The 26,553-nt window shown below is 61.0% G+C and overlaps 2 protein-coding genes across 9 annotated transcripts in view; one reads left to right on the forward strand and one right to left on the reverse strand.

Moving 5' to 3' along the window:
* CCDC12 (coiled-coil domain containing 12) overlaps nucleotides 1-3,893 on the reverse strand; it is a 52,915-nt gene extending 49,022 nt beyond the window's left edge. For both annotated transcript variants that reach the window (XM_032867878.1, XM_032867877.1), the window contains exons 1-2: nucleotides 3,876-3,893; nucleotides 2,841-3,038 (exon numbers count right to left, since the gene is read on the reverse strand). In XM_032867878.1, the coding sequence (XP_032723769.1) occupies nucleotides 2,841-3,038; nucleotides 3,876-3,878 (201 nt within the window). In that variant the 5' untranslated portion in view covers nucleotides 3,879-3,893. The remainder of the gene's footprint in view (nucleotides 1-2,840; nucleotides 3,039-3,875) is intronic.
* A 1,379-nt stretch (nucleotides 3,894-5,272) lies between these two features.
* The window catches only part of NBEAL2 (neurobeachin like 2), a 28,808-nt gene continuing 7,527 nt past the window's right edge, over nucleotides 5,273-26,553 (forward strand). The window contains exons 1-31 of one of the 7 annotated variants that reach the window (XM_032867873.1): nucleotides 5,276-5,474; nucleotides 13,067-13,155; nucleotides 13,241-13,369; nucleotides 13,479-13,560; nucleotides 13,655-13,779; nucleotides 13,954-14,036; nucleotides 15,650-15,735; nucleotides 15,832-16,114; nucleotides 16,273-16,379; nucleotides 16,859-16,939; nucleotides 18,327-18,410; nucleotides 18,800-18,898; nucleotides 19,338-19,939; nucleotides 20,024-20,156; nucleotides 20,236-20,355; nucleotides 20,533-20,854; nucleotides 21,067-21,149; nucleotides 21,264-21,356; nucleotides 21,594-21,768; nucleotides 21,899-22,032; nucleotides 22,400-22,559; nucleotides 22,762-22,864; nucleotides 23,023-23,176; nucleotides 23,275-23,433; nucleotides 23,597-23,756; nucleotides 23,932-24,017; nucleotides 24,177-24,692; nucleotides 25,323-25,501; nucleotides 25,597-25,756; nucleotides 25,956-26,093; nucleotides 26,184-26,546. In XM_032867873.1, the coding sequence (XP_032723764.1) occupies nucleotides 5,424-5,474; nucleotides 13,067-13,155; nucleotides 13,241-13,369; nucleotides 13,479-13,560; nucleotides 13,655-13,779; nucleotides 13,954-14,036; nucleotides 15,650-15,735; nucleotides 15,832-16,114; nucleotides 16,273-16,379; nucleotides 16,859-16,939; nucleotides 18,327-18,410; nucleotides 18,800-18,898; nucleotides 19,338-19,939; nucleotides 20,024-20,156; nucleotides 20,236-20,355; nucleotides 20,533-20,854; nucleotides 21,067-21,149; nucleotides 21,264-21,356; nucleotides 21,594-21,768; nucleotides 21,899-22,032; nucleotides 22,400-22,559; nucleotides 22,762-22,864; nucleotides 23,023-23,176; nucleotides 23,275-23,433; nucleotides 23,597-23,756; nucleotides 23,932-24,017; nucleotides 24,177-24,692; nucleotides 25,323-25,501; nucleotides 25,597-25,756; nucleotides 25,956-26,093; nucleotides 26,184-26,546 (5,139 nt within the window). In that variant the 5' untranslated portion in view covers nucleotides 5,276-5,423. Of the gene's footprint in view, nucleotides 5,475-12,444; nucleotides 12,560-13,066; nucleotides 13,156-13,240; nucleotides 13,370-13,478; nucleotides 13,561-13,654; nucleotides 13,780-13,953; nucleotides 14,037-15,649; nucleotides 16,115-16,272; nucleotides 16,380-16,858; nucleotides 16,940-18,326; nucleotides 18,411-18,799; nucleotides 18,899-19,337; nucleotides 19,940-20,023; nucleotides 20,157-20,235; nucleotides 20,356-20,532; nucleotides 20,855-21,066; nucleotides 21,150-21,263; nucleotides 21,357-21,593; nucleotides 21,769-21,898; nucleotides 22,033-22,399; nucleotides 22,560-22,761; nucleotides 22,865-23,022; nucleotides 23,177-23,274; nucleotides 23,434-23,596; nucleotides 23,757-23,931; nucleotides 24,018-24,176; nucleotides 24,693-25,322; nucleotides 25,502-25,596; nucleotides 25,757-25,955; nucleotides 26,094-26,183; nucleotides 26,547-26,553 lie in introns of those variants that run through there. The other 6 variants (XM_032867869.1, XM_032867870.1, XM_032867874.1 and 3 more) reach the window with 6 other exon arrangements.

Consider the following 26,553-nt stretch of genomic DNA (forward strand, 5'->3'; position numbering starts at 1 on the left):
CAGAATGGATCAAATACCTAAATATAAGTGCTAAAACTATAAAACTCTTAGGGTAAAACATGGGGGAAAAGCTTCAGGATCCAAGGTTTGATAAAGGTTCCTCAGACATGACACCAAAAGCAGACGCACCAAAAGAAAAAATAAATTGTGTTTTATCAAAATTAAGAACTTTATGTATCAAAGGACATTATTGGGAAAGTGAAAAGACAACCATGGAATTGTGAGAAAACATTTGCAAATCCCATATCTGATAGGGGATTAATAGTCAGAATATATTAAGAACTCCTACAACTCAACAACAAAAGTCAATTAAAAAATGGGCGAAGGGGTGCCTGGGTGGTTCAGTCAGTAAAGCACTGGACTTTTGGTTGGTTTCGGCTCAGATTATGACCTTATGGGTTGTAGCCCCACATACTCTGCGTAGAGTTTGCTTGAAGATCCTCTCCCTCTGACCCTCCTCCCACTCGTGTGCGCAAACTCTCTCTCTCTCCCAAATAAACATATCTTTAAAAGAAAAACGGCAGCAGGGGAAGGACATGAACAGACATTTCTCCAAAGAAGATATACAAATGGCCATAGGCACATGAGAAGATGCTCAACATGACTCACTGATCACTCCGGAAATGCACATCAAAACTACAATGTGATACCACTTCACACCCAATAGGATGGCTATAATCAACAAAACAGAAAATACCAAGTGTTGACAAGGATGTAGAAAAACGGGAATCCATGTCCATAGCTGCTGTGGAAAACAACATGGCAGTTCCTTCAAAGGTTAAACACAGAACTGCTCTATAATCCAAAATTTCCACTTCTGGGTTCACACCCAAAAGAACTGAAACCAGAGACTCAAACAGATATTTATTTATACATTCATGGCTCACAACAGCCAAAAGTTAGAAGCAACCTCAAACAGATAAAATACGGTATAGTACAAAGGAGTATGATCCAGCTTTAAAATGGAATGAAATTTCACATATGCTACAACATGGATAAACCTTAAAAATGTTATGCTGGGGACACCTGGGTGGCTTAGTCAGTTAAGCGTCTGACTTGATCCCAGGGTCCTGGGACCAAGCCTCATATCAGGCTCCTTGCTCAGCAGGGAGGCTGCTTCTCCCTGTGCCTGCACCTGCCACTCCCCCTGCTTGTGCTCTCTCTCCCTCTTTCTCTGACAAGTAAATAAATAAAATCTTTAAAAAAAAAAAAAAGTTATGCTGGTTGAAATAAGCTAATCAAAGAAAGTAGTCAAATAGAATGGTGGTTGTCAGGGGCTAGGGTGGGGAGTTACTGTTTAATGGGTACAGAGTGTACATTTGGGATGGTGAAAAAGCTCTGAACATAGTGGTACGGTTATACAACATTATGAACATATTTCAAATGGTAAACTTTATGTTACATACATTCTGCCACAATAAAAAAAGATAGGGAAAAAGTAACCATTGGGCCGTATTTTCAGCCCTTTGAGAGAATCCGTCTTTAAAGGCCAGGTCTCCTGATGGCCTGCGCATCCTTCCCATAGCAACAGGCCCTAAGGATGCTATGTTATCGGTTGTATTCTGACCTCAAGCCCAGTCACAGTAATCTGGGCCCCAAATCCCAACCAACAGACAGGCTGGCTAGCCACCGAAAAGCTGAGGGCTGTGTTTCCCTCCGCCAGGCAGTTTTGGGGCAGAACCCTCTGACAGGGTCAACAACATGCCAACAAAAGCAGAAGCCAATCCAGCTAGCTTTCACTATTACTTCCCCTTTCACTTTCCCACAGGGTGGCCATGCAGAAAGGAAACACAGGCCTGACTGACCAGCCTGACTCTCTAAAGTTGGAAAGCTGAGTCCGTTTTCCCTCATCCATCCAAGGTCTAGATATTTACTAGCCTTTATATTTTGTAGAATTAACAGTTTTTGCTCATCCAACAACAGCGGAACTGACAGGCTCCACCCTCTGTGGGTTCTAGTGCTCTTTCATACAGAGGACCCTGTCAGATCTCAAAATAACCCAACGAGAATTAATATAGAGGACTTCTTATCCTCCACTGCGGACATGAAGAAACAGGCTCATGGATATGAAGCAATTTGTCCCAAGTCCCACAGCCCCAAGTGGCAAGGCCTGGGTTTGCACACCGGCAATGAACTTCAGAGCTCTCCTTCCTCCTGATTACTCGGAGAGAGCAAGGAGGTGGAAACGGAATGGGACCATTTTGGTGTCAAACAAAAGCAAGAAAGAGGCTTCCAAGTTTGGTAACTAATAGGATTAGGAGGTCCATCCCCAGAGAAGTAGCCTAGGAACAACTAAGTGCCCTCCTCTTTCCCTGAGGTGCACCGTGACCTAGAAATGGGTCTTTGTTTTTGCACTTTTGTACTCAAATTCCAGCTGGGTCCCGAGAGTACCGTCCCGTACTGCCCGGCCCAAGGTGTGGTGGCGGACAGGGAGGGTCTGCCACATTCACTGAATTTCACCAGGCTGGAAGGCCGTCTGGGTCGTGGGGGAAAGCGGATGATTCAGGGCGCTCAAAAGCGAAAAAATTACGCCTAATACAACGAGCACCCAAAACTTAGAAACTGCTCTGGAGACGCATAACACAAACACCAGAAAGAAACCAAAATCCCCCGTCCCCGCCTCGCGCATGCGCGGCGACGGGGAACCAGCGCCAAAAGAGTCCCAGGCAGCTAACCAATACACCAGGTAGGCGGGCTCCGACTCCTCGCGCAAGCACCACCCGCGCGCGCATGCGCGTCACCCGCAGCTGCCTTTTCCTAGTAGTCCCCTGCCCTCTCGTCCCTGTTCTGGACCCGAATACTGGCTACCTCAGACACGGCCCTCACTCTACATTCCTCACCTTGCGCCCGGTTTTTTCCCTTAGGGCTTTCAGCCGTTCCTTTCGCCGCAAGGCCTCTTCCTCTAGCCGGCCCACACCAGCCGCAGTAGCCGCCATGTTGCCCACCCTCCTCTTCTCTCGTCCTGCATCGCGCAGGCCCCGGGAGTAGATGAACCTCTGGCGGCCAATCCAGTGACGAGAACGGGAGATCAGGAAGTCCTGAAAGCCAATCAATACTGAGTTGCTATAGCGGGGCCCACCCCACTATTCCCCGCAACTAGCCTCGCCTTGGGGGGAGGGCACGGTAAAGAGAAAGGCCGTAAGGCTCGATTCGTCCAATGCCCATCAATGAGAAAGCAGCAAGTGGAATCAGACCTGAGTGAAGGAGGATAGAGCGCGTCGATTGCTCTGCTTTTGCCTAAGCAAACGCCAACCACGCCTCTCACTCCGTACCCGCTGCCTGGAATGCACTGACCCAACCCTGTCCCCTGTCCAGATTCTTCAAGGCCCGAATGCCTTCAAGAAGTCTTCCCTGTCCCCGATCTCAGCTTAATAAAAGATCTGCGTCTTCCTTCCTCTACAGGTGTCAGTGACTTCCTGGATGCACTTGTTCATGGGCCCCTAGGCCCTTCTGTATCCGCTCTCAGCTCAGATAAAGCCTGTGCAGTGCAGGGCTTGGCTGGATGGCCGTTTCCTCCAGGCTAATGGGTGATGCCCTCCCACCTCCAAGCCCCGCCCCCCCCGGAGCAGCAAAGTACTCAGAGTCAGACTACGTAACTTGGAGAAGAACAAACCCCCAAAGTGGGCCCAGTGGGCCTCCAGGAACTCCCTGAGCTTAGTTCCTGAGAACTACTGAGAGTTGATTTGGCCTTGATTGCAACAGGTAGGCAAGAGTTACACTGCTCGCCAGCAGGAGTTGCCAGGGTCTTCTTTCCTGCATTAACCAGCATGTCCTGACAACCCGGAGACCACTTTGGCTGAAGTTAAGATCTTCCTACAGGATGCCAAGTTCCCCAAAGCCACCTAGAGGCCATGCCTCCCTCCCCCAACACATACCATGACTTGTCTCCTAGCAAAGCTGTCTCCTGCTTAGGGTCTCCATTCCCAGGTTGGTAGCAAGTGGATGCCCACTCCTCCCACTTCCTTTCAGAGGCCCCTGTGCCACAAGACGTCCGTCCAGCCCCTCCAAAATGACCCTCTTAACCTCACTAGCCAGGGCCTTTTGGTGCCCTGTTCCCTCACATCCAGAGGGGCGAACCGTCAGAACCTGTACCAGGGTCCCAGGGAGTACCAGGTAGCAGGTGCTCAGGAAATGTCAGCTTAGAGGTAGGATGCACAGGGCAGGAAAAAAGGCCAGAGTGGAGCGGCTACCCAAGAAGAAGTCAGGAGGACAGAAATGGATGGGAACTGGGAAAGAGTCTGTCTTCTCTTGGCCACTCAAGGTCTGGGAGACTCCAGACTGCAGTTCTTCTACCTGAGAGTACCTTTCTGGGCTCCACAAACTTCTCCCTGACTCCAACAAAGGGCCTGACCCCTGCCCGCCCCTCACCTCCCTGGCAGGCTGGCCAGGGGAGGGGGCAGGGAGAGGTCCCGGGGTTGATGCTGGCAGTGGGCCAGCAAAGAGTCAGGCCTCCATCCCTGTCCACCCTGTCCACACTGTCCCCGGCTACCCAAGTAATTCTCACTTGGCCCATCTGGGCTTCAGTTTTTCCATCTGTAAAACAGAGGCATGAGACATCCTCTTGCCTTTAACCTCTTGAGGTTAAAGAAAACAAAAGATGTGAAGACCAGTGCTGGGCCCTAGAGTGGAGGATGCTTTTACAGGAGCATCTAGAAGGCTCCTTGGAAGAGGGAACCCGTGAGGATTGCTTAAATCTCCCAGGGATCTGCAGGACGCATGAAGGGCACTGCTCTTTGATGTCCCCATCCTGCTCCACAAACAGTAGAAGCAAAAACGTGGCATGTCGGTCTCCCCATTAAAGCGCTTAGAACAGCACCAGGCACGTGGTAAACTCTACAAGTGGCCGCTGGTTGTTGTTACCATTTGTTGAAGGACTCTAGCCATCTGAACGCGGCCCGCACCCCCTGCCCCCCCACCCCCACCCTCCTGCCCCGGGAGACGGAGACCCCATCCTTGCACGAAGGGAGGAAATTCCAGCCCTGCGCACTGTGAGGGGGGGCAAGTTTGGAATACCTGACCCCGACCCACACCCAGGAGGCTCAGATCGGCCCTTCCGGAGGCGCAGCGGGGTGCGCGCACTGCTGAAGGCGGGGCTGCTGGGCGCCCTCCCGGACCGCCCTGACCTCAAGCTCCTCCTCCCTCGGGGCTCCCCGCCCTTTGCACGGTCCCGGGAGAGGCGGGGCGGTGGTAGCGGCAGCTAAGTGCAGGAAGCCGGGCGGCAGCTGGCCGCGAGGAGGAGGAGCGTGCGGACTTGGGTGGCTTAGCGCGGCGGGGGCCAGTACTACTTCCCCGAGTAGTACCGCGCCGCTCCGCCCCGGAGTGACGCCCTCCGCCCATGGGCCTGGCCGAGGGCAACCCGCGGGCGGCGCGGAGGAGGCGGCGGCGGCAGGTGGCGCGCAGCAGGGCCGGAGCCGGGCCGGGACATGGCCGCCTCGGAGCGGTTGTACGAGCTGTGGCTGCTCTACTACGCTCAGGTGAGCCCGCCCCGCGCCGCTCCCGCTGTGTCCCCAGCTCCGCGCGCCCCGCTGCGGCTGCACCTGCGCCCCCGTTCCCGGGGCCGCGTAGATGCACGCGCGCGCCGAGCGGACTCGGGTTCCGCACACACGTGTGCGCCGCCCCCGGCCCGCCGGTGCCTCCGGCGCCTCAGGCGCTTATACCTGGGGGATGACCCCCGCAGGCGTGCATCTCCCAAGAGCTTCTTGGGTGGGGACCGCGCAACCTCGGTTGTGCCTGATGAGGAGAGGGTCCCAGGTCGAGACGGCCGGACACCGACCCTCTTTTACAGATGGAGAAACTGAGGCTCGGAAAATAAATGAAAGACTTTGTTGGGTTGGGAGGGGCAGGAAGGCTTAGTTTGCATTTGGGCTTGACTCTGCTGTGGGCGCGGCCCTACTGGGTGGTCAGGGCCGAAGGGTCTGAGTGGGCTGCGGGGTGGGGAGGTTACCGGTAGGCGGGCGTTGGGGGTGAGAGGTAGGGGGCGTCCCTACTTCGGTCCGATTTGAGTCAGCTCAAGCTACTCCGCATCAGTGCGCGGCAGTGATGAGCTCCTCCCTGACCCTGATCCTAGGAGGCCCTTACCCCGCCCCTGGGTGGATCTGGGGGTCCAGCCAGAAGAAAAGATTTGCCTTGGATGCAGAGGGAAGGGATAGGGGAGGTGAGATAGAAGGGATGTTTGAAAGGGGTGGAGGGAGGCCCTTCCCTCCTGAGCTCCCTGTCTTGTCTCAGAGACTACCTCACATGGCCTCAGAAGGTGAAGGGAATGACTCCCACCCCGGTGTCCTGCGAGAGCTGAGAGCCTGGGGTCCCCCAGACTCTGTGTCACGCACCTAGGCTCCCACTTTCCTCTGCTTTCACAGCAGGGAGGGATCCCAGGGTAATGCCCCCCTCCTCTTCATCTAGCATCGGCCTCCCTCCCTGCACCTGCCTAGATTCATGCTCCTGGCTCAGGTGTGCCCTGGGTACAATGGACTATTGTGTACCCCTGATCTCGTCACTGGGGGAAGTTCATGACCAGATCAGCTGGCCCTCTGTGAAGAGGCTGGCCGACTGTCTCCTAGGACAGCAGGCTGGATGTGGGGCCCGAGGGACCCAGAATCCAGGCCACAAGGACCATGGCTTCTTGAGTCCACTTCGGGGGTGAGAGGTCCAGGCCACTGGCAGGAGGCAGTGTGTGTAGGGTCCCTGTCTGGTGTAACCCAAGGCAAAAGCTCTTTACACCTGAGTCTCTATTTCTCTGTCTATAAACTTGTCCCAACCCTGACATCAGGGCTGGCCTAGACTCTACAGAGGGATAGCCCATCTGGCTTGTCTGGACCAGGGAACGCTCCTGGCCCCCTGGGGTCCCCTCACTCAGGCCTCTCTGTCTACATCTCCAAGGGTTGGTCCTTGTGAAGAGAAAAGATTCAGAAGGAAACCTGCATCTGGCCCTCATGCCTCTGATTGCCCCAATGGCTGTGGGCAGATTCTTGGGCCTTGGTTTTGCCACCTGTGACGGGATGAAGCGGGGCACGAACCAGGTAGTGAGTCTGAGGGATGTTAATGTTAGTGCTGCGGGGGGGAAGACCATCTAGGTGTGGTCTCCCAGGACTGGACCTCCAGCGGAGTGTGGTTGCCTCCTGCTGCCCCTTCTAGGCTGCGCTCTGCAGAAGGTCAGCGCCCCCATTCCCTCAGGAGGGACTTAACACCATTTCCGCTGAGTTCCCTCTACCGCCCCAGCTCCTCCCCTAACCAGGGCAGGTCTGGGGCACGGGCTGGCTGGCTGGAGCCCTAGAAGCCCGGGCAGTCAGGGGGCGGCCTAGGGCCTGGCAAACAAATCCAGGATGTGAGTGTGAACCGGAAGCTTCAGCCAACCTCCCCGCGCTGCCTTCCTGCCCGCTTGGTCCTGCTCCCGCTCCCGGAACAGGTCCCCACCCCTCCATGCTGGGCTCCCAGGGAGTGGTGCCTGTGGTGCTTTGAGGCCTGCTAGAGACCTGTTGTGTGTGTGTGCTTGCGTGGGAGGGCGGGGGCGGAAGGCGAGGGACGAGACTGAACTGATAGAGGGTGTTGAGAGACCCCTGAGTTGGCCAGCCACCCAGCCAGAAGGTTCTCCCAACAACCACGCCCCTCCCCTCAGCTGAGAGAGCTGACATCAGCTGGGAAACCTGTTTTCCCAGTTGTGGGTCTAGGCCCGCCCGAGGGAGCACCCCCTTTCTGCCCTTCCGTTCTCCTCACAGACCCCAGGTTCAGACCTGCCCGTCCCCACCTCCCTCTGTGGGCCCTACTCCGTTGGGGGTCACAAGCGGGGAAGGTGGCGCCAGGTGGCTTCTGAGAGAGGAAGGAGGACCAGAGCCTTCCTGGACATCACTTAGTCTGAGCCCCTCAGGGCCCCTGTGGGGAAAGCAAGGCAGGGTCATACCAAGGTCATGGGACAAGTTGGGGGTAGAGTCTGTCGGAGCTCCAACCCAGTCTTCCTCCTGTGTTCCTTTGCCCAGGAAAGGTCTAGTCCTGTGGGCAGGAAGCCTCTGGTGGGTTCTGCACCCTGGGATGGCACAAGCTGTTTCCTCTGCATGGAGCCTTCTCCCTCCTGCTTGAGCGGGCATTTGTCTCCTGTCCCCTTGACCAAGCCGGACCTCAGCACAGGTCCCCATTTCACCCTCACTGTGCTTGCTGCTTGGCAGTTTCCCTGCACCCCACACTTCAAGAGGCCCCCTGCATATCCACTGCGTGGCTGGCTGCAGGAGACGAGCCCCCCCCAGCAGTGACTGGTTGTCAGGGGGCCGAGTTTGGGCCTTGTGGGCAGAGGGGATGGGAAGGCCAGGAGCAAGCACCTGGAGAGGCCAGGGATCAGGAGTGATAGGGAGGCCTGGGTGATGGGTGGGGCTTCCCCAGCAAGGTCCAGGATGGGGGCAAAGATCAGAGGCCGGGGGCTGGCCCTTGGGCGGCATATAAAAGTTATGCAAAATAACATGCAAACGAGCAACTCCTTTGGGCTGGAGCAGTGTTGCTCCACAGACCCCCAGTGAAAGGGAGCGCTGTGGGGCCTGACATCTGGGGCACTCAGGGCCACAGAGGTCAGGACAGGGCAGACATTCAGGTTCCAGGTGGGGAGCCCAGGCTGAACTCTTCAGTTATGCCACTGAGGACTCAGGGTCCAGAGTCAGAGGGAGGTCAGGACAGAGCTGGAGTTGACCTTGCTCTGTGCACCCCGCCTTGGTCCTTAACTCTGACTGATGAGCTCTGTTGCCTCATGGAAACCTGGTCAGGCTCTCTGCTCCCTCTGGGACCTCAGCTGGGTCCTATGCCTCCCTGTGCCTCAGTTTACCCTCTTGAACAGGGAAAAGGGAAGGTAGGCTAGTCTCCTTAGGGCAACCAGGGCTCCCCCTTCCCTGCATTTATTACCAAGGCAACTGAAGGGGGCCGGACTGAGGTGATGGGGAGAATACCACAGAGCCCAGGCTTGGGGGGAGGGGCTTGTAATCCCTGGAGTTGTTATGGCAACTGGGGCGCTGATGTGGAAGTGTGGGGTCCCCATGGAAACAGGGTCGGTTACTATGGGGACCCTGAGAGGAAATTCTCGGTTTCCATAGTGATAGGACAAGGGGAAGGTTAAGCCCTGGGGGGCATTATGGAGACCAGAAGTTCTGCCCCTTGCAAGACCCCGTCCCCAGGTAATGAGGAGAGACTGGCCCAGCCACCTGGGCACTTGCACCACTGTGCCTCAGTTGCCCCTGCCTCTGGCAGAGTCCCCATCTTCTAGCTTCCTTCTTTGACTCAAGGTCCTCCAAGTCTGACTTTCAGGCATCCTGGTGTAGCCAGAAACCACCTTTGGCTTGACATTGCCATCTCTCTTCTGATGCTGAGTGGGGAGACCCCTCCCCAGGCCTGAAAGAGGTTATCCTGATCAGAACCCACCCCACTCTGTCCCATTTCTGCTTGCCTGTCTCTGGAAATGGGGTACTCACTACCACCCAGGCAATTCTGACTAGGTAGGGTCACCCACTTTGGAGCTACAATCTTCTCTCCTTACCCTGCTCCTAGCTCGAACCTGGGGCCCACCCACGCCATTCTAACTGCCTGGGCCAGACACCCAGGAGACCTCGGCTCTGCCAGTGAACCAAGGTCTGCTACTTATTGGTCACTGTTGGAAGTGGGTGGGGAAAACATTAGTGTCACCCTAGAATGCCAGAGGCTTGGGAAGGCAGAGCCCCTGGATTTGGGGAGGGAGCTCCCCCTCACCTTCTCCTGTGCTGGGGGGGGCGGTGCAGTGTGGTTGGAGAGGCTTTACCTGTGAAGCAGGTATGGAGGGATGGGTTTCAAGGAGCAGCTGCAGTGCAGAGAGATGAATGGTGAGTAACAAGCTACGGAGTCTGAGAACCACGGCTGGACTCCAGAACCCGTGCTCTCAACCACTGGTCTGAGTTGGCAGCCTAACCTCTGAAGCACCAGGCAGGGCTGGGGCTCAAGAAAGGTGCCGGCTCTGGGGAGCATTCAGGCAGAGGAAGCACGGAGGGCAAAGCGCTTGCGGACCCGTGGGTGTGGGGACAGCGAGGAATACCCTCGGGCTGAGCCATCTGGAGGGTAGGGGCTGCTGGGCAGACAGTGGTGGTGACGTGTGTGTACTGGGGCACATGGGACGCTGGGTGGTGGTTAAGGAAATTTCTGTATATTGCACCATTATGAACTCCGAGAGGAGGTGACGGGCTGGGATCGGGGTTTGAAGCAAGGTCTGGGTGTCCCCTCAGGGTGAGCCAGGTGGAGGGGCAGCACAATGTCCAGCAGCTCGGTCGTCCCTGTCCCCTGGCAGACAGCCCTTTAGCCCCCTCCCCCCAATAGTATGCTACAGCCACCTGCCTTCAGCCGTCCTGGGGTACCTCAGAGGTCTACAGAAGTGGCAGTTCCATGCACCCCCAGTGACTGTTTGGGCCTAACTAGCCCTTGGGAGCCCCGCAGCCCCAGTACTGAGTGCCCTCAGGGCTGACCAGGCATAGACAGAGGCCCACTGCCCCCGGGGTCACTGACCTCCCCCTCCGCACAGCTTGCTCCCTGGACCTCCAGGGCCTGAGGAGGAGTGTGGCTGCTCCTGCCCTGCCTTCAGGAGGGCCTGGCCCCTTCGAGTTGGAGACTGGGCTGGCCCTGCCCAGCATTCCTGCTCCGAGCTGGAAAGGGAGGGAGTTGCTAGTCAAGGTCTCTCTGTGAAGTGTGGGAAGGCCGGGCACTATAGCCGCTTCTTCCGCTCCAGACCCCATGGCATGCTGCATGGCCACCACGGCCCTGTGAGTCCTGACCCCTGCAGGCATACCTCCCAGCATGGCAGCCACAAGCCATGGGACCCAGGTCAGAGGCAGGACAGGCAGAGACCCCATCCCTCCCTAGTACCATGCTTTAGAGACCCCTCGTGCTCTCCCAGAGCCCGGAAGGCCACCTTGACCGCCGCAGCCCTGAACCCAGCCCAGCCTGGACCTGCTGGACAGGCCGTGGGTGTGGTTCTGGGGACAGAAAGTTAGGGTGTGCAGAGTGTTGAGGGGCCCACCCAGGTTCTGGAAGGGTCAAACCAGGTGATGGCCATGAAGAGGCAGGGAGGCTCCTGCTTAAGTACCAAACGCCCAAAGCCACGGACGGCAGTGGGGCCTAGGATAGACAGAGGCCTGGACTAGAGGATGTGACTCAGATGGAGAGGGGCGGAGAGGCTGGAGAAGGAGCTGTGATGGGACTGGGGACCTGGAATGCCAAGCTCAGTTTAGGCCTTATCCTCAGGCCAGGGTGGAGGAACATGGTCAAATCTGGGCTTTCAGGTACTCAGTAGAATGGGGGGGGGCAACACGAACTTACATTTTAGGTGAGACATGTCTATGGCTTGACTGGGGGTGGTTTGGAGGTAGAAGGGGGCAGATAGTGTTGGGCCAGTTTGAAGGTAGACCAGGATCTGTGGGGTCACTGAGGCAGAGGCCACGTGGTCAGCTCGGACCGGCTGGCCAGCAACCATGAGTGGCCCAGGCCTAAAACAAAAGTCTGGCTTTGTTTCATATCTGGCACTTCCATGGCCCCAACCCTTCCCTCAGTTGCCTAGGCCTCAGATCTGTGACAAATGCAAAAGGAAGGTGCCCAGCCGCAGGGTGAGGGCTGCTCTGCCTCGGTTTCTTGTGGACCTGGCCCAGTCTGCTGGGGTCTGACCCCTTCCCTGGGGCCCATTCAGTCCCTACCCTGAGGTCAGGAGCCTACAGGCAGCAGAGAGGAGCCAACCACCCAAGGTAGTTCTGGAAGACCTTGAGTCGAGGTGCATGGCACCGGGGACACGGCACCTATGATGTGTCCCTTACCCCTCCAGCCTTCTGCAGTCTGGTCCCTGCCCCACCCCCTGCCCCTGGGAAAGAAATGTGCCTTCTGGGCTCAGCTGGTTTGGGGGAGATGCAGATGAGGTCAGCAGGTAGGGAAGGAGGGCTGGGTGGGAGAAAGAGCTCCAGACCACCACCCACTCTGTGCTTACAGCGTAGAACAGACTGGGGCTAGGCTAGGATCTACTCAGCTGTGTCCCAGGAGTAGAGACCAGTAGGGCCAAGCAGGGAGGCCAGGACACAGGGGAGGGGGGGGCCAGGGCAAAGGTATGACTAAGTCCTCCACATCGATGGTGTTCCTTAGGCCTGAGGCTTAGACTGGGGTCAGGGAGCTGTGGGTGCCTTGAACAAAGGGTTCTATAGCAGCAGGTGTGGGAACCCTCCCTAGACTCCAAGATGGAACCTCATGCCAGAAAAAAAACGAGTCTCTGATCCAAAGCCCCACCCTGGGCAGTGTGGCCCCGCCCCTTTGCACTCCAGGCCCCGCCCCCGGTGCTGGGCCAGGTCCCTCACCGCTTCTCTTGCAGGGCCCTGGGTGCCCTGGTGGGGCTGGCCCCCCCCACATCCCTGCGGTCTGCCGGGAGGAAGCAGCCCTCCTCCCCCACCGTGACTCTGCGCTTCCTGCCCCGGCGGGGCGGGAGGGGACGTTTCCCGTTCACACCAAAGTTTCCCTGGTGGCGGGCGCCCAAACTCGGGCTCAGCCGCTGCCCCTCTTGCCCATGGAACCAGCTTTGGGGCCTGGGGTCCAGGTAACCAGCCAGGGTGGGCATTAGGTTTCCAGGGTGAGATAGGGCATTCTGCCTGTATGTGTGGGGAATGTGCATGTGCATGGGTCCTCCTGGCCCATGGTGTGCGTGCAGCACGGTCTCCTGGAGGTGGTGGCTGCTGAGCTGGGAGAAGGCAGCCCAAGGCTTTGGATCAGGGGTGGCTGGCGGGTGGAAAACCTTCAGCCCCAGCATCAGTGTGGGCCATGGCCCCATCCCAGGAGTGTGCACACCAAAGCCCCATGTCAGGCTTGCCTGAGTCCCCAAGGGTTAGGGAGGTGGGAGCAGAGACTGGGAGACTGGGAAAAGCAGACGGGGTCCTGGGAGAGTGGTCAGTGTGCAGGACAGCCCTCTGCGGCTGACCTTCCAACTTCCTGTCCTCCCTCCTCCCCTACCCACCCCTCCCTCCGTTCACCCACACTGCCCTGCCTCCAATCCCTGTCCACGCCCCCCGGTCTGCCCCCACCCCTGTTGCCCCCCGCCCCCCCACAGAAGGACCTGGGCTACCTGCAGCAGTGGCTGAAGGCTTTCGTGGGTGCCTTTGAGAACAGCATCTCGCTGTCCTCTCTGGAGCCACGCAGGTGAGCCTGGATCTACCTGGAGGGCGGGGACCCGAGCGAGCGGGGAGACAGCGTCCGTGGTGCCCTAGCGACCCCCTCCCTGCAGGCCAGAGGAGGCAGGCGCCGAGGTGCCGCTGCTGCCCCTGGACGCGCTGCATGTCCTGGCCGAGCAGCTGGATGCTGGGGACCCGGAGCAAGCCCTGCTGCTGCTCAGGCTCTTTATCGTCCTCTGCAGGTGGGTCCCTGCCTCCTGCCCTGGGGAGGGTGGGCAGCCGGGAACAGTGGGGGGGGGGCAGAGGCGAGGCTGCTGTACCCCCGGGACCTCTCTCCCCATTCCCTCCCAGGAACCTGGAGAACGTAGAGGCCGGTTGGGGCCAGGTGCTGCTGCCCCGGGTGCTGGCCTTACTGACCCGGTTGATGGCAGAGGTGAGGTGGGCTCTAGCCTGGGGCGGGGGTGGGGGGGTGGTAGGCGGTATCCGGGGCCCAGCGAACCCCCTCTGCCCTCTCCCCATGCCTCCAGCTGAAAGGAACCCCAGCATCACAGGAGGGCCGTGGGCTGCTGCTGGAGAATGTGGCCCTGCACGCCCTGCTTCTCTGCGAGGGCCTCTTTGACCCCTACCAGACCTGGCGGCGCCAGCACAGTGGGTGAGAGCCAGCCCACCTCAGAGGACCCCCCCCTGAGGGTGGCCTCCCTGGCCGGGGTCTGGAGGTGGGAGGGGGCCCAGGGGCAGGCTGGTGTGGGAGGATGGCCAGGGCAGGGTGCAGTGCCTGGCCTCACCCGGGCCCCTGCCCATTCCCCACCCCCACCCCCACCCCCAGGGAAGTCATCAGTTCCAAGGAGAAGAGCAAATACAAGTTCCCTCCAGCGGCTTTGCCCTGTGAATTCAGCGCCTTCTTCCGAGGTCAGGCCCCGCCCCTGCCCCATCGGCCCCCACCTGGCCCCACCCCCAGACCCGAGCCCCTTCCTGCAGTTCCCCATCCCAGTGGCCACAGGGTTGGGACACCCTTAGTGGTGGCAGCCAGCAGGGCTGGGAGCACCACGGAAAACTGACAAGGCCTCCAGGGGCGAGGGAGTTCAGGGCCAGAGAGGAAAGAAAGGGCAGGTCTGGGCAAAACGAGTAATTTATTTTCCGGGCCGGAGTGAAGGCCATGGTGGGGGAGAGCAGTTTCCCTTCCCTCTTTCCGCCCACCTCCTGGGTCCGAGAAGCCGCTTGGATCTCACTCTGATCTGGACCTTCTTAAAATTCCCTGATCTGATCCCTTTACCCCTGGAGGCTGCACCCTTCCTTTAGACAGTGTCTACACCAATTCTGCTTCCTGCTCACGTGGTCCTGGACATCTCTGGCCACCTCTGGTCCCTGGGGACCCTCTTCTCTCCGGTCCCCTCTTTTCCTCTCTTCAGAGGGAGGCTAGCCAGGACTTTAGATGGGACAGGGCAAGATGGCTGTGGACTGGGGCAGGCCAGGCTAGGTGAGGCACAGAGGTGTGGAAGTGTCACTGGGGTGTGCCATATTGCTGTAGGCCTGGGGTCTGGAGCAGGGGCCACGGCTCCAAGAGGGGAGACACGCACCCCCCCCCATACCCCGGGAGCTCCTGCCTCCGTTCTCCCACAACCTGAGTGCTCTTCGCAGAACAGCCTGGATTTTGTTCCTCTTGCCGTCAGTCCCTCATCAGTGGCCTGACATCTCAGGATCCCATCCTGCTCCCACACAGCCTCCCTTTCTAGTGCCACTCGCCCTCTGCACCCTGTCCTCTCCCTCCCGAAATGCGCTATTATTCCATGACTTTCCCTACTGCTTCCTGTCCCTTCCCAGACCACCTGCATTCTTAGGCTTCAGCTCAGATGCCCTCTGCCCAAGGAGCTGTCCCACCCCATCCCACCCGAATCTAGTGAGCCCTGCTCTTGCCCCCATCCCCCGCCATACACACCACTCATGTGACCCAGGGCTGGTCCCTTCTGCTCTCTGAGTTTCAGTCTGTGGCCTGGCATCCTGTCCAGCTTGGCTGGAGCAGAGCCAGGTGGGCCTCCCACATGGGAGACTGTGAAAGCCCCTAGAAGTCCCCAGCGGGGGTATGGATGGGGGTGGGGGGGCATCTCTACGGTAGATACAGCGAGGTCCCCAGAGCAGGTCACAGGAAGCTCCAACCGTTGCAGGGTAGCGGGAGCAGCTTTGTATCTGAGAAGCTCAACTCTGGGTTGCTGTGGGGAAGTGGGGTGGGCGTGTGTGTTGCCTACCCTGGGGTCCCCGCTTTGGAGGTTAAGGATCTGGGGGAGCAGCTAGGATTTCAGGGCAGGACCACAGGCCTTCAAGCTCTCCAAAGAAGGGCCGTGTCTTCCCTAGACCTCCCTAGCAGAGAGCCATGACATTTTAGACCCCCAAGGACAGTATGGGGTCTTTTTTCCCCTCACACGGGACATCCCAGCCCTCTCCCCCGACCCCAGGGCACCTCCCTCTTGGGTAGTCCCCCGCAAGCTTGATGACATCGTCCTGTCCTGCCCACCCACCCTATCCAGAGAGCCTGCAGGGGGCAGATGGCTTGCCCCCCATGCTGCTGCTTCGCCTCGTCCACCTGTTCGGGGCTGTCCTTGCAGGAGGGAAGGTAAGCCCGGAGGAGCCTGCGGACCAGAGGGCGGCCACCTCAGGGGCTCTGCTGCTCAAGCCCCTTGACCATTGCCGTCTCTGCCCACACCTGCAGGAGAACGGGCAGATGGCCGTGAGCGCTGGCTCCGTGCAGGGCCTGTTGGGTGTGGTACGGGGCTGGGACCATGGGCCGGCGCAGGACCCCCGCCTGGTGCCCCTGGCGCTGGAGGCGCTCGTGGGGGCCGTACATGTCTTGCATGCCAGCCGCACGCCCCCCCGTGGGCCAGAGCTCCGCACCCTGCTTGAGGGCTACTTCCGCATCCTTAATGCCGACTGGCCAGCGGGCCCAAGCCCAGGCCCCGAAGAGGCCCTTGTCGCCCTACGGGTCAGCATGCTCGGTGGGTATGGGCCCCCAGGCTCCTGGGGAGGTGGCTCGGCCGGGGAAGGTCCACGCGCTGATGGAAGGCAGGACCGGGCAGCGTGGGAAGAAGGCGAGAGGCTGAGCGGGCGGGTCGCTGACGGGATGGAATGGGGCTGACCCGAGACCCGTCCGCAGATGCCATCCCCCGGATGCTGGCGTGCGAGGACCGGCCGGTGCTGCAGGCCACCTTCCTGAGCAACAATTGCTTTGAACACCTTACTCGCCTCATCCAGAACAGCAAGGTGGGCAGGGCCCAGAGGCTGGGGAATCCCTCGTGGGGGCTGCTAGGCGAGCCTGGGCTGGACTGGGCTGGGGCGGTCTGTGGCGAGCAGTGTGGCCTAAGGCTCGGAATGGCTCTGCACCCCATAGGAGGAGGGATGTGGCGGAAGGACAGGAGCTGCCCTGGCCCCTTGTCCCCCTTTCTCCAGCCCCAAGGCCAGGGGCAGGAGGAGGGCCTGCTGTTTTAGATATAATCCCTGCTCCTGCCCACTTACCTGCCCTGCCCCCAGACCCAGGTCTGTTCTGAGCATGGGCAGCTCTCGGATCCCTGACTTCCTCAGTGCCTGGTGGGGCTCTCTGCCTAGGTGTCAGGGCACACATAGCCTTCCCACAGGGCAGAACCCTGGCAGCTGCCCCTGGTCCCGCTCTAACCCCCCTCCCCCCATCTTCCTCCTCTTTTCTCTCTGCCTCCTCCACCTTGTGCCCTCCCCCTTCCCCACAGCTGTACCTGCAGGCCCGGGCGCCCCCTGAGGGGGACAGTGACCTGGCTACCCGGTTACTGACCGAGCCCGATGTCCAGAAGGTACCACCTTGGGGCTGACCTGCTCAGGCACTCACCTCCCTGGGCACCCACCCCCTGCGGCTCCCTCTTTGAGCCCTTTCTGCCTGTGCAGGGGGAATGAGCAGATATGTGTAAGGCCTGCGGTGGCCTAATAATGGGGCTGGATCCCCCATGCTGTTTCACCCACCTTCCAGACGCTTATTCAAGGGAATGGGCAGGAGTGATCTGTGCCCTACCCAGTATTAGTATTGGGAGCTAGGGTTTGGCTTTGCCAAGCTGGAAGGAACCTTCGAAACTCAACCACCTACCCACCCCCCATTCCCAGAAGGGAAACTGAAGCCCAGATACTAAGGGACACGACTGTGACAGAAAAGGAGGTTCCCACACATGGGCCCACTTCTTTCCATGGATCCTTGTGCCGGCCTTAAGCAGGTCACTGGGAGTCCCTCATCCCCTTATGATGTCTCCCTGCCTCACCTTGCATGGGAGCTGGAAATGGCAGCAAAGCTGTCAGGGGCTCGCATGGAGAACCCTCTCTCCGGGGCCTTACTGCCTGGGCCCCAACCCTGAGGGGCCCCTGCCTTTGTCCTCATGAGGCAGCCCCTGTGGCTGTTGCTTTAACCTGTTTTCTGAGAGCGTGCATATCTACTTTTCCACAAAGCAGACAAGGCGGTGAGACCCCTCGTTTTTACAGATAGGAAACTGAGGCCTGGGGAGGGGAAGGAGGTTGTGCGAGGTCGCTGGGGGAGTCAGGCCCCATGGAGCCAGGGTACATCCTAGCAGTCTGGCAGCTGTGGACACATTCTCTAAGCCCATTCCCAGGGGTGGGGCAGGGCAAGTGAACGGCTTGTTTCCAGCTATCAGGTTCAGCCAGGGTGAGCCTTAGTGCTCCCACCTGCATCTAGGGGCAAGGGGGAGGGTAGGACTCAAAGGTCTCGAAGGTTCTTCTGGTTCTAACCTCCTGTGATTGGTTGTCCCTCAATTTCCCACCCCCTGTCAATCATCATGGGTGATGGAGCACTTGCCTGCATGTGTGTGTCTAGCTTGGGTGGGGATGGGCGGGGATGGGCGGGGACTGAGGCCTATAAGCAGTGAGTGACAGAAGGGGTATGGCGAGAGGGTCCCCTGTTGATCTGTCACAGTGAGGGTCTTGGTTTCTTCCCTGGCCTCTTTGTCAAAGGGGGTCTGGCCAAGCTACTCAGAGAGGGCCCTAGGGTCAGGGTGAGGGTCACAGTAGCATGGGCAAGGAGTAGAAGCCCGGTACCCCACTCCCAAGGCTTCCAGCCAACTCAGCAACACGCCTTGGGGCACCTGCTCCTGGCCCTACACCAGGAGCAGGGGACTGCCAGCTGTGACACATTGGTACCCCCTGCTGCTGACTCCCCACCCCACCCCACCCCACCCCAAGGTTCTGGACCAGGACACAGACGCCATCGTAGTACATGTGGTCCGAGTGCTGACTGCCATCATGAGCGGCTCCCCATCAGCCAAGGTGAGGACATTGCAGTCTGGCTACCAGAGGGGTGTGGGGTGGGGGTTAAACTGACTGCATGCTCCCAAACGGCTCTGGCTGGTGGCCATTAGAGCAACGGAGCTGAGGGGGCAGGCGTCTTGCCCTGTGGGGTGCAGGTCAGAGCTGGCAGCTGGGTCTCCGGGTTGGGGCTGGACTGGGGAGGATACTTGGGGGCTGACCACCATCTACAGCCTTCCAAGGGGACCCTTACCCCCGCAGCCATCCGTGGGCCCTTGCCCTCACCAGCACTGTGACCCGGAGGCAGAGCCAGTTGGGGGAGCCCTGAAAGATGCTCCTTCTTCTGGGATTTCCATGGGGTGTGGGTTTGCCCTGGGGGCCCACATATGTGCTCCCTTCCTCTTGCCCAGGAGGTGTTTAAGGAGCGCATCGGCTACCCACACCTGCTCGAGGTTCTGCAGAGCCACGGCCCCCCCACCCGTAGGCTGCTGCAGGAGCTCCTCAACATGGTGAGGTCCAAGGCGTGGGCTTGGGGTCCCAGGGGTGGTCAGGACCGAGTCAGGCTTCCTGTGGAGGGTGAGCCCTCCACCTTGGGGGCTCTGTTGGCCATGGGTGTTACGTAGTGGGACCCATGGCCCGACCAAGGTATCCGTGTCCCTGGGATGAAGATCATCCCGGAACATGCCATTGGGGTTGAGGCCACCCCGGACCCAAAGCCAGGGCTCAGGGGGTTAACGGTGCCAGAGGCCTGGTGTAAATAGTGCTGCGTTCCCACCCGCCTCCGTCTCCCCCGAGCTGCAACCTGCATGAGCAGGACGGGGTGGCACGCATTGCCCTCCAGCACTGGAGGCCAACACCCTGAGCCACGGAGGTCCCGTGGCCAGCAGGGTGGCCCTTCCCGTCCCCTGCCAGCTGCCCCAGGAACCATCCCGTGCTCTCCACCCTCAGGCTGTGGAAGGTGACCATAGTGGATGTCCGCCACCACCGATCATCAATGAGCAGCCCGTGCTTCTGCTGATGCAGTGGCTGCCCGCCCTGCCCACGGCGGAGCTGCGGCTCTTCCTCGCGCAGCACCTCCGGTGGCTCTGTGACAGCTGCCCTGCCAGCCGGGGCACGTGTGTGCAGGCTGGTCTGGTGGGCCACCTGCTGGAGACACTGGCCGCCGGGGTTGCCTTGGGGGCCCACTGCCAAGAGCAGCTTTTGGCGCTGCTGCAAGCCTTGGGCCGAGTGTCCCTGAGGCCCTTGGAGCTGCGCCGTCTGCTGCGCCCGCCACCGGCACTGGACTCGGAGCCCAGCGGGACAGAGGCTGGGAAGGCCAGACACGCGGGAGCCATCATCCGTGCATTGTCAGGCATGGCCCGGCGCCAGGGCCCCGCGAGAGCCCTGCACTACTTTGACCTCACGCCCAGCATGGCGGGGATTATGGTGCCCCCCGTGCAGCGCTGGCCGGGACCCGGCTTCACCTTCCATGCCTGGCTCTGTCTGCACCCCACGGCTGCGGCCCCTGCCCCAGCCCCCTCCCGGCCACTCCAGCGAAAGCAGCTATATAGGTGGGTGATGGCCAGGGAGCGGGGTGCAGTGCTGTAGGGCCGAGCAGGAAAGCCGCAAGCGTAACTGGTGCCGCCTGTCCCCAGCTTCTTCACCAGCAGCGGCTCAGGGTTCGAGGCCTTCTTCACGGCGGCTGGGACGCTGGTGGTGGCTGTGTGCACCCGGAAGGAGTACTTGACCATGAGCTTGCCTGAAGTGTCCTTTGCCGACTCTGCCTGGGTGAGCCTCTCTGCTCGGATGGCCCGGGTGGGGGGTGGAGACCCCAAGCATCAGCCTGATGCTGAGGTTTCTGTTCCAGCACTGCGTGGCCATTGTCCATGTGCCTGGGCGCCGGCCCTTCAGCCAGAACCTGGTCCACGTCTACAAAGACGGCCAGCTGGTCCGGACGGCAGCCCTTCGCTGCCCCTCCCTCAGTGAGGTGTGCCAGGCAGGGTTTGGGGAGGCCTGGGGTAGCCGGGGCATCTTGGACGTGGTGGGGCCTCAGACTCCGGCCTCTGGGGTCTGTGTGGCCACAGGGGTCTGTGTGGGAACTAGATGCAGGCGGAACCCCGGGCTTCGCTGTGATCTGACCACTTGCCCACCCCCGGCCCCGCAGCCTTTCTCCTCCTGCTGTATTGGCTCCGCTGGGCACCGCACGACGACCACCACCACGGGGCTGCCTACGCCACCAGTCCCCACGGCCCTGGCTCCCCCTCACCCCTCCCTCTCCCGCTCACAGTCGGTCCCGGCCACTGCAGGGCTTGGCTGGGGGTCCGGGCTGGTGACCCCCTTGCAGGAGGGCAGCATCAGCTCCACCCTTGCAGGCACACAGGACACCCGGTGGGGCAGCCCTACGTCCCTGGAGGGTGAGCTGGGGGCCGTGGCCATCTTCCATGAAGCCCTGCCCGCGTCGGCCCTGCGGGCCCTGTTCACCTTAGGTATGCAGCACCACCCCCCCACCACCCTCCTGCGCCCTGCCCCTGGCCCAGCTCCTACCTGGGGGGGGGTTCCTACAGGTCCAGGCTGGAAACTAGGGGTCCAGGAGGGAGAAGGCGTTCCTGGGGGTGTATGTCCTCTGACATATGGCAGGCTCTGGATGGGGTTGGGCGAGACACCCAGCCAGGTCTGAAGCCCCCTGGCCACCCCCCAGGGCCCAAGGAGATGGCACCCTTCAAGCCCGAGGGTGAGCTGCACGAGCTTAGCACCAAGCTGCTCCTCCATTACTCACCTCAGGTATTGGGTGGGGGGCGGTTGGCTCAGCCCTGCTACCTTCCTCTGCTCCCCCCAACTCCTGTGCCACCTCCTCTTCTAACTAACCCCGACTCCCCGCCCACCCCCCGCCCCCAGGCCTGTAGGAACAACATCTGCCTGGACCTGTCCCCTGGCCATGGGCTGGATGGCCGCCTGACGGGCCACAGGGTGGAGACCTGGGATGTGAAGGTGCGTGTGCACCTGTGCACGGGCCAGGGGTGCCGGGGGCACTAGCACGAGCATGGGCACGCGTGTGTGCAGGGTGGGCTGGAGAGCCACACTGTGCCCTGCAAGGTCGTTAGGGGAGGTCCGCTCAAGAGAACCAGAGTCCCCTGGACCCAGCTTCCCAGACTGGAAGGTCATCTGGGGCGGAGTGGGGCGGGAAGTGGCTGGGAGCTGCCTTCCCACAGCCAGCCCTTCCCCTAGGATGTGGTGACTTGTGTGGGAGGCATGGCTGCCCTGCTGCCCCTGCTGGAGCGAGTGGCCTCCCAGCCCCAGGAGGCCGAGGCAGGTCCAGCTGAGACACATGACCTCGTGGGGCCTGAGCTGACCTCCGCCCACAATACCCAGGGCCTGCTTCTCCCACTGGGCAAGTCCTCAGGTAAAGTGGCCCTGGCGCCTGGGTTAGGGCAGTGAGGGACTCTTGGCGTGATAAGGAGGCTGGAGTGCCTGTGGCCTCTGCTGCTGGCAGACCCTTGACACACCTCTGTCCCCCTCCTGGTGGCCAGTAGAGGTGCGCATGGAGAGGAACGCCGTGGCCGCCTTCCTGCTGATGCTGCGGAACTTCCTGCAGGGCCATGTGGGGAACCAGGAGAGCCTGGTGCAGTGCCAGGGGCCGGCCATCATTGGAGCCCTCCTGCGCAAGGTGGGGCAGGGGACGGGGGACGGGGGTGCTGCTGGCCCTGTCTGGCAGAGGGGACGGCGTCGGGGGGCTAAGAAGGGGAACCTGATGTTGTCGGGGAGAGCCTCCTGGTGGAGTGGCTGGCATCTGAGCAGGCCCTCGCCAAGCTTGGCAGTGTTTGGCCAAAGAAGTACCAGCACCCCACTGGGGCAAGGAACCCACCCAGCAGGCTGGGGAGCTTGTCCCTCGGCGGCAGTGGGGAGCCATGAAAAGGCTTGGAGCAGGCAGGATGCTCCTGTCTGTCTGCCTGTGCGGGGCAGGGTGGATGCTGGGGGGGCTCAGCGGCACCCGTCCTGGGCCTGCTGCTTCACATTGCCTCCTTCCACTCCAGGTCCCCAGCTGGGCCATGGACATGAACGTGCTCATGTCTGCGCAGCTGCTGATGGAGCAGGTGGCTGCAGAGGGCAGCGGGCCCCTCCTCTACCTGCTCTACCAGCACGTGCTCTTCCACTTCCACCTCTGGAGCCCCAGTGACTTTGCCGTGCGCCTGGGTGGGTGTGGGGACTTGGATGGGGGGATGGGGGCACAGTGAGGGCAGAGGTTCCGAGAAGTTAGAACCCCACTTTGGGCCATCTGAGGGAACAGCTTGACCCTGGGGGATGTGGCAGGGACACAGCCCTGTCCTGGAGGGACAGCAGAAGGGGCCCAGCTCAGGCGGGGGGGGGCCTGAGTCCTCCGATGACGCCTGTTCAGGCCACATCCAGTACATGTCCAGCATCGTCCGGGAACACAGACAGAAGCTGCGGAAGAAGTACGGGGTCCAGTTCATCCTGGACGCGTTGCGCACCCATTACAGGTGAGGCTGGTGGGGGCGGACAGGCTGTGGGCCTGACACAGCAGCCTCTGGCCTTGGGGATGGGGTTCAGTCCCCCCAGCTCACCTGCCTGCTCTCTCCCCTCTGTTCCCCTGCTTTCTCCTGGCCCTGGGTGGCGGCGCCTGTCGGTACCGGCCCAGCCCGCCGCGGGAGCTCCCCCTAGTGGCTGACGACGTGCGCACAGTGCAGACTTTGCTCCTGGGCCTGGTGCGGGAGTTCCTGGTTCGGAGCTCCGCAGCGGAGGACATGCAGGTGGTTCTTAGCTTTCTGGTGGCCTCCGCTGATGATGGTCAGGTAGGCTGGAGGCTGGGGGGGAAGGGCTTGGGTGCGGGGTGGGGTGTGGACCGTGTCAAGGGGAGTGGCCCGCCCACAAGGAGACTTTGGATCCCCAGGTTGTGGGAGCCCTGGACCTGTTCCTGGCGCTGCTGCAGGGCTCACCAGCACAGGAGTCTCTGGCCGTCTTCCTTGTGGAGCCGGGGAACCTTGAGGTGCTGCTGGCTCTGCTGGTCCGGCCGAGGTCACTGCCCCTGGTGCCTGACCGAGTCTGCAAGGTACACCCAGCCTGCCCCTCGTGTTCCATTTGCCGTGGCCCCTGCCTAAGGGCCAGGGAGGTAGAACAGGTCCCTTGGAGCCACAGACCTGCGTGGTGACTTCCCCTGCTCCAGTCACTCCTTCCCCATGAGGACAACCCTCTATGTCACCCCCCACCCCCAGATCCTGCGAAAACTGCAGCAGAACGAGCGCTTACCTGAGCGGAGCCGCCAGCGCCTCCGACTACGAGAGTACGGTCTTCAGGGCCTCGTTGCCTGCCTGCCGGAGGGGGCTGCTTCCCCCCAGCTCTGCCAGGGCCTCTACAAGCTATTCCTGGGGGCAGGTACCACCTGGGTAGAGCCAGGAGGCAGGCCAGGTGGAAGGGCGAGACGGGGCCAGGAAATAGGGCAGGTGGATAGAGGGAGGGCATGGGCACAGGGGCTGAGGCTGGGCCAGCGGGGAAGCGAGGTCCCCTGCCTGTGCTCAGTCCCTCAGGGCCTCTCTGGCCATCCTTCCAGATTGCCTGAATCTCTCAGATCTGTTGGCTGTGGTACAGCTGTCCCTCCAGGCTGACCTCAGCGTCCGCCTGGACATTTGTCGCCAGGTGAGTATGGGGGAGACAGCTTGAGGAGGATGGGGTTTCTACCATGGGGGCTTTGCTTTACCTGCCTGTGAGGAGGGCTCCCTTGCAAAGGCCCTGGGGTGGGAGTCCAGGGGCAGAGCGCTGGCCACGTCCCTTACTGGCTGTGCCCTGGCCCCGCAGCTCTTCCACCTCATCTACGGACAACCAGACATAGTGCGGCTGCTGGCCCGACAGGCTGGCTGGCAGGACGTGCTGACCCGGCTATATGTCCTGGAGGCGGCCACAGCTGGCAGTCCCCTGCCCTTCTCCCCAGAGCCACCCACCTCCCCAGACCCAGCCCTATGCCAGCCACCCACTGAGTCGCCTGAGACTTCGGACGTTTTCCTCCCCTCGGAGACCCCCAGCCCTGACCCTGACACCTTCTACCACGCTCTCTCCCCGTTTTGTACACCCTTTGACCTGGGCCTGGAACGGGCCAGCGTGGGGTCGTGCAACACCAGCGGTGGCGGCGGCGGCGGCAGTGGCACTCTTACTCCCGCCAGCCAGCCTGGCACCCCTTCCCCGCTGGATGGGCCCCGGCCCTTCCCTGTGGCCCACGGCCGCCACAGCTCCAGTCTCTCCAACGTACTAGAGGACGGCAGCCTCCTGGAGCCCACCATCAGTGGGGACGATACCTCAAACACCAGCAACCCTCAGGTGAGGTGGGCCCGCTCTGCCACTGCCCGGCTCTGAGGGACCCCTCTGGGACCCCAGGCAGGCGGTATAACCTTTCCAAAGGTGAGGTCCTATTGGAGATCAGGGCTATACCTGCCGGTCGGCCCCGCTGCTGCCCCCTGGAGCTCTCATCCGCAGCTATGTTCCTGGTTGGGGTCCCAGAACAGGACAAATGATGCCAAGCCCGAGTGGGGAAACCAGCCAGGCTTTGGGGAGTCCCCAAGAGAGCCTGCAGGGCAGAGACTTCACAGAGCCCATGAGCAGCATCGCTCTAAGGGATCTGCCTCTTTCTGGATTTGGGGATGGTTTCTGCTTATACTGTGGCATTCTTCTAGAGGATTCCAGGACAGTTCTGGGGGCCCGTGAGAACTATGGGGTAATTCTGTGAACCACACCTTCTCTCCCCTGAGGAATCACTGAGACCCCAGGGTCCTCCCTGGGATTCAGGCGGCGGCTAAGGCCCCTCCACCATTCTTGCAGGCCCCAGCCTGTCTGTTGTCTGAAGGCTGTCCCTCCTGGTAGGGACACCAGGGAGTGGTGCTCAGGCAAGGCTAGCGGGAGAGTCAGCAATTCCTTTCCTCCCCGGCCCACATCCCTGACCTGTGCCCCCAGCAAACCTCTGAGGAGGAACTGTGCAACCTGCTCACCAATGTGCTGTTCTCGGTGACGTGGCGTGGCGTGGAAGGCAGCGACGAGGTCGCGTGGCGGGAGCGCGGCCAGGTCTTCTCGGTGCTCACCCAGCTGGGGGCCTCAGCCACGCTCGTGCGGCCGCCCGACTGCATCAAGCGCAGGTGAGGAGGCCACTTGGGAGGGTGAGGGGCCTCCGGGAAGCCCTCGTGTGAAGAAGGCAGTCAGACAGATGCCCAAGTCCGTCATCCATCCCCAGCCTTCTGGAGATGATGCTGGAGTCAGCCCTGACCGACATCAAGGAGGCCCCCGTTGGGGTCCTGGCCAGCCTCACCCAGCAGGCGCTCTGGCTGCTACGCCTGCTGCAGGACTTCCTGTGCGCAGAGGGCCACGGGAACCAGGAGCTGTGGAGTGAGAAGGTGCGGTAGCTCGGAGGCCTGTGAGCCATACGTGAGCCCGTGGGCATCTGGTCCGGGAGGTGGACGAGCGCGGGTGCCTCAGAATGCGGTCTGTGTGGGCAAACCCCACCTGGCGCTCAGCCTAAACCTTACCTTCTTCCTTCTCCACGGGCTGCTGGCCCGCTCTGCTGATGGCGGCCTGGAATACGCCGGGCTGCAGCTCTTCGAGGGCGTGTGCAGTCTGCTGGACCGCCTGGGGGCCTGGCCGCACCTGGCCAACGGCACCGCAGATCTCCGAGAGATGGCCCAGATTGGCCTGCGCCTAGTGCTTGGCTACATCCTGCTGGAGGACCCGCAGGTGAGCCCAGGGCCGGCTGGGGTGTGGCAGCGGCAGGTGTGGGAGCCTGGGGAGCGGCTGGGGCCACCCACACCCCCTTCCGCCCCCCAGCTGCACGCCCAGGCCTACGTGAAGCTGCACTGGCTGCTGCAGACCGCGGCGGTGCCCATGCGGCGGGAGGAGGCCTGCTATGTGCTCTCCAAGCTGGAGGCGGCGCTGGCGCGGGCGCTGAACACCTCCCTGTCGAAAACGACCACCGAGGACACGGAGCCCCCAGGTGCAGCAGTTGCAGCCACGGAACGCTGCTCATGGCTGGTGCCCCTGGTGCGCACGCTGCTAGACCGGGCCTACGGGCTGCTGGGCCTCCAGTGGGGACTGCCTTCCTTGCCACCGACCAACGGCAGCCCCACCTTCTTCGAGGACTTCCAGGCCTTCTGTGTCACACCTGAATGGCGCCACTTCATCGACAAGCAGGTGCCTG

Source organism: Lontra canadensis, unplaced genomic scaffold (genome assembly GCF_010015895.1).
Source record: "Lontra canadensis isolate GAN:19392208 unplaced genomic scaffold, GSC_riverotter_1.0 scaffold35, whole genome shotgun sequence".
Taxonomy (NCBI): domain Eukaryota; kingdom Metazoa; phylum Chordata; class Mammalia; order Carnivora; family Mustelidae; genus Lontra; species Lontra canadensis.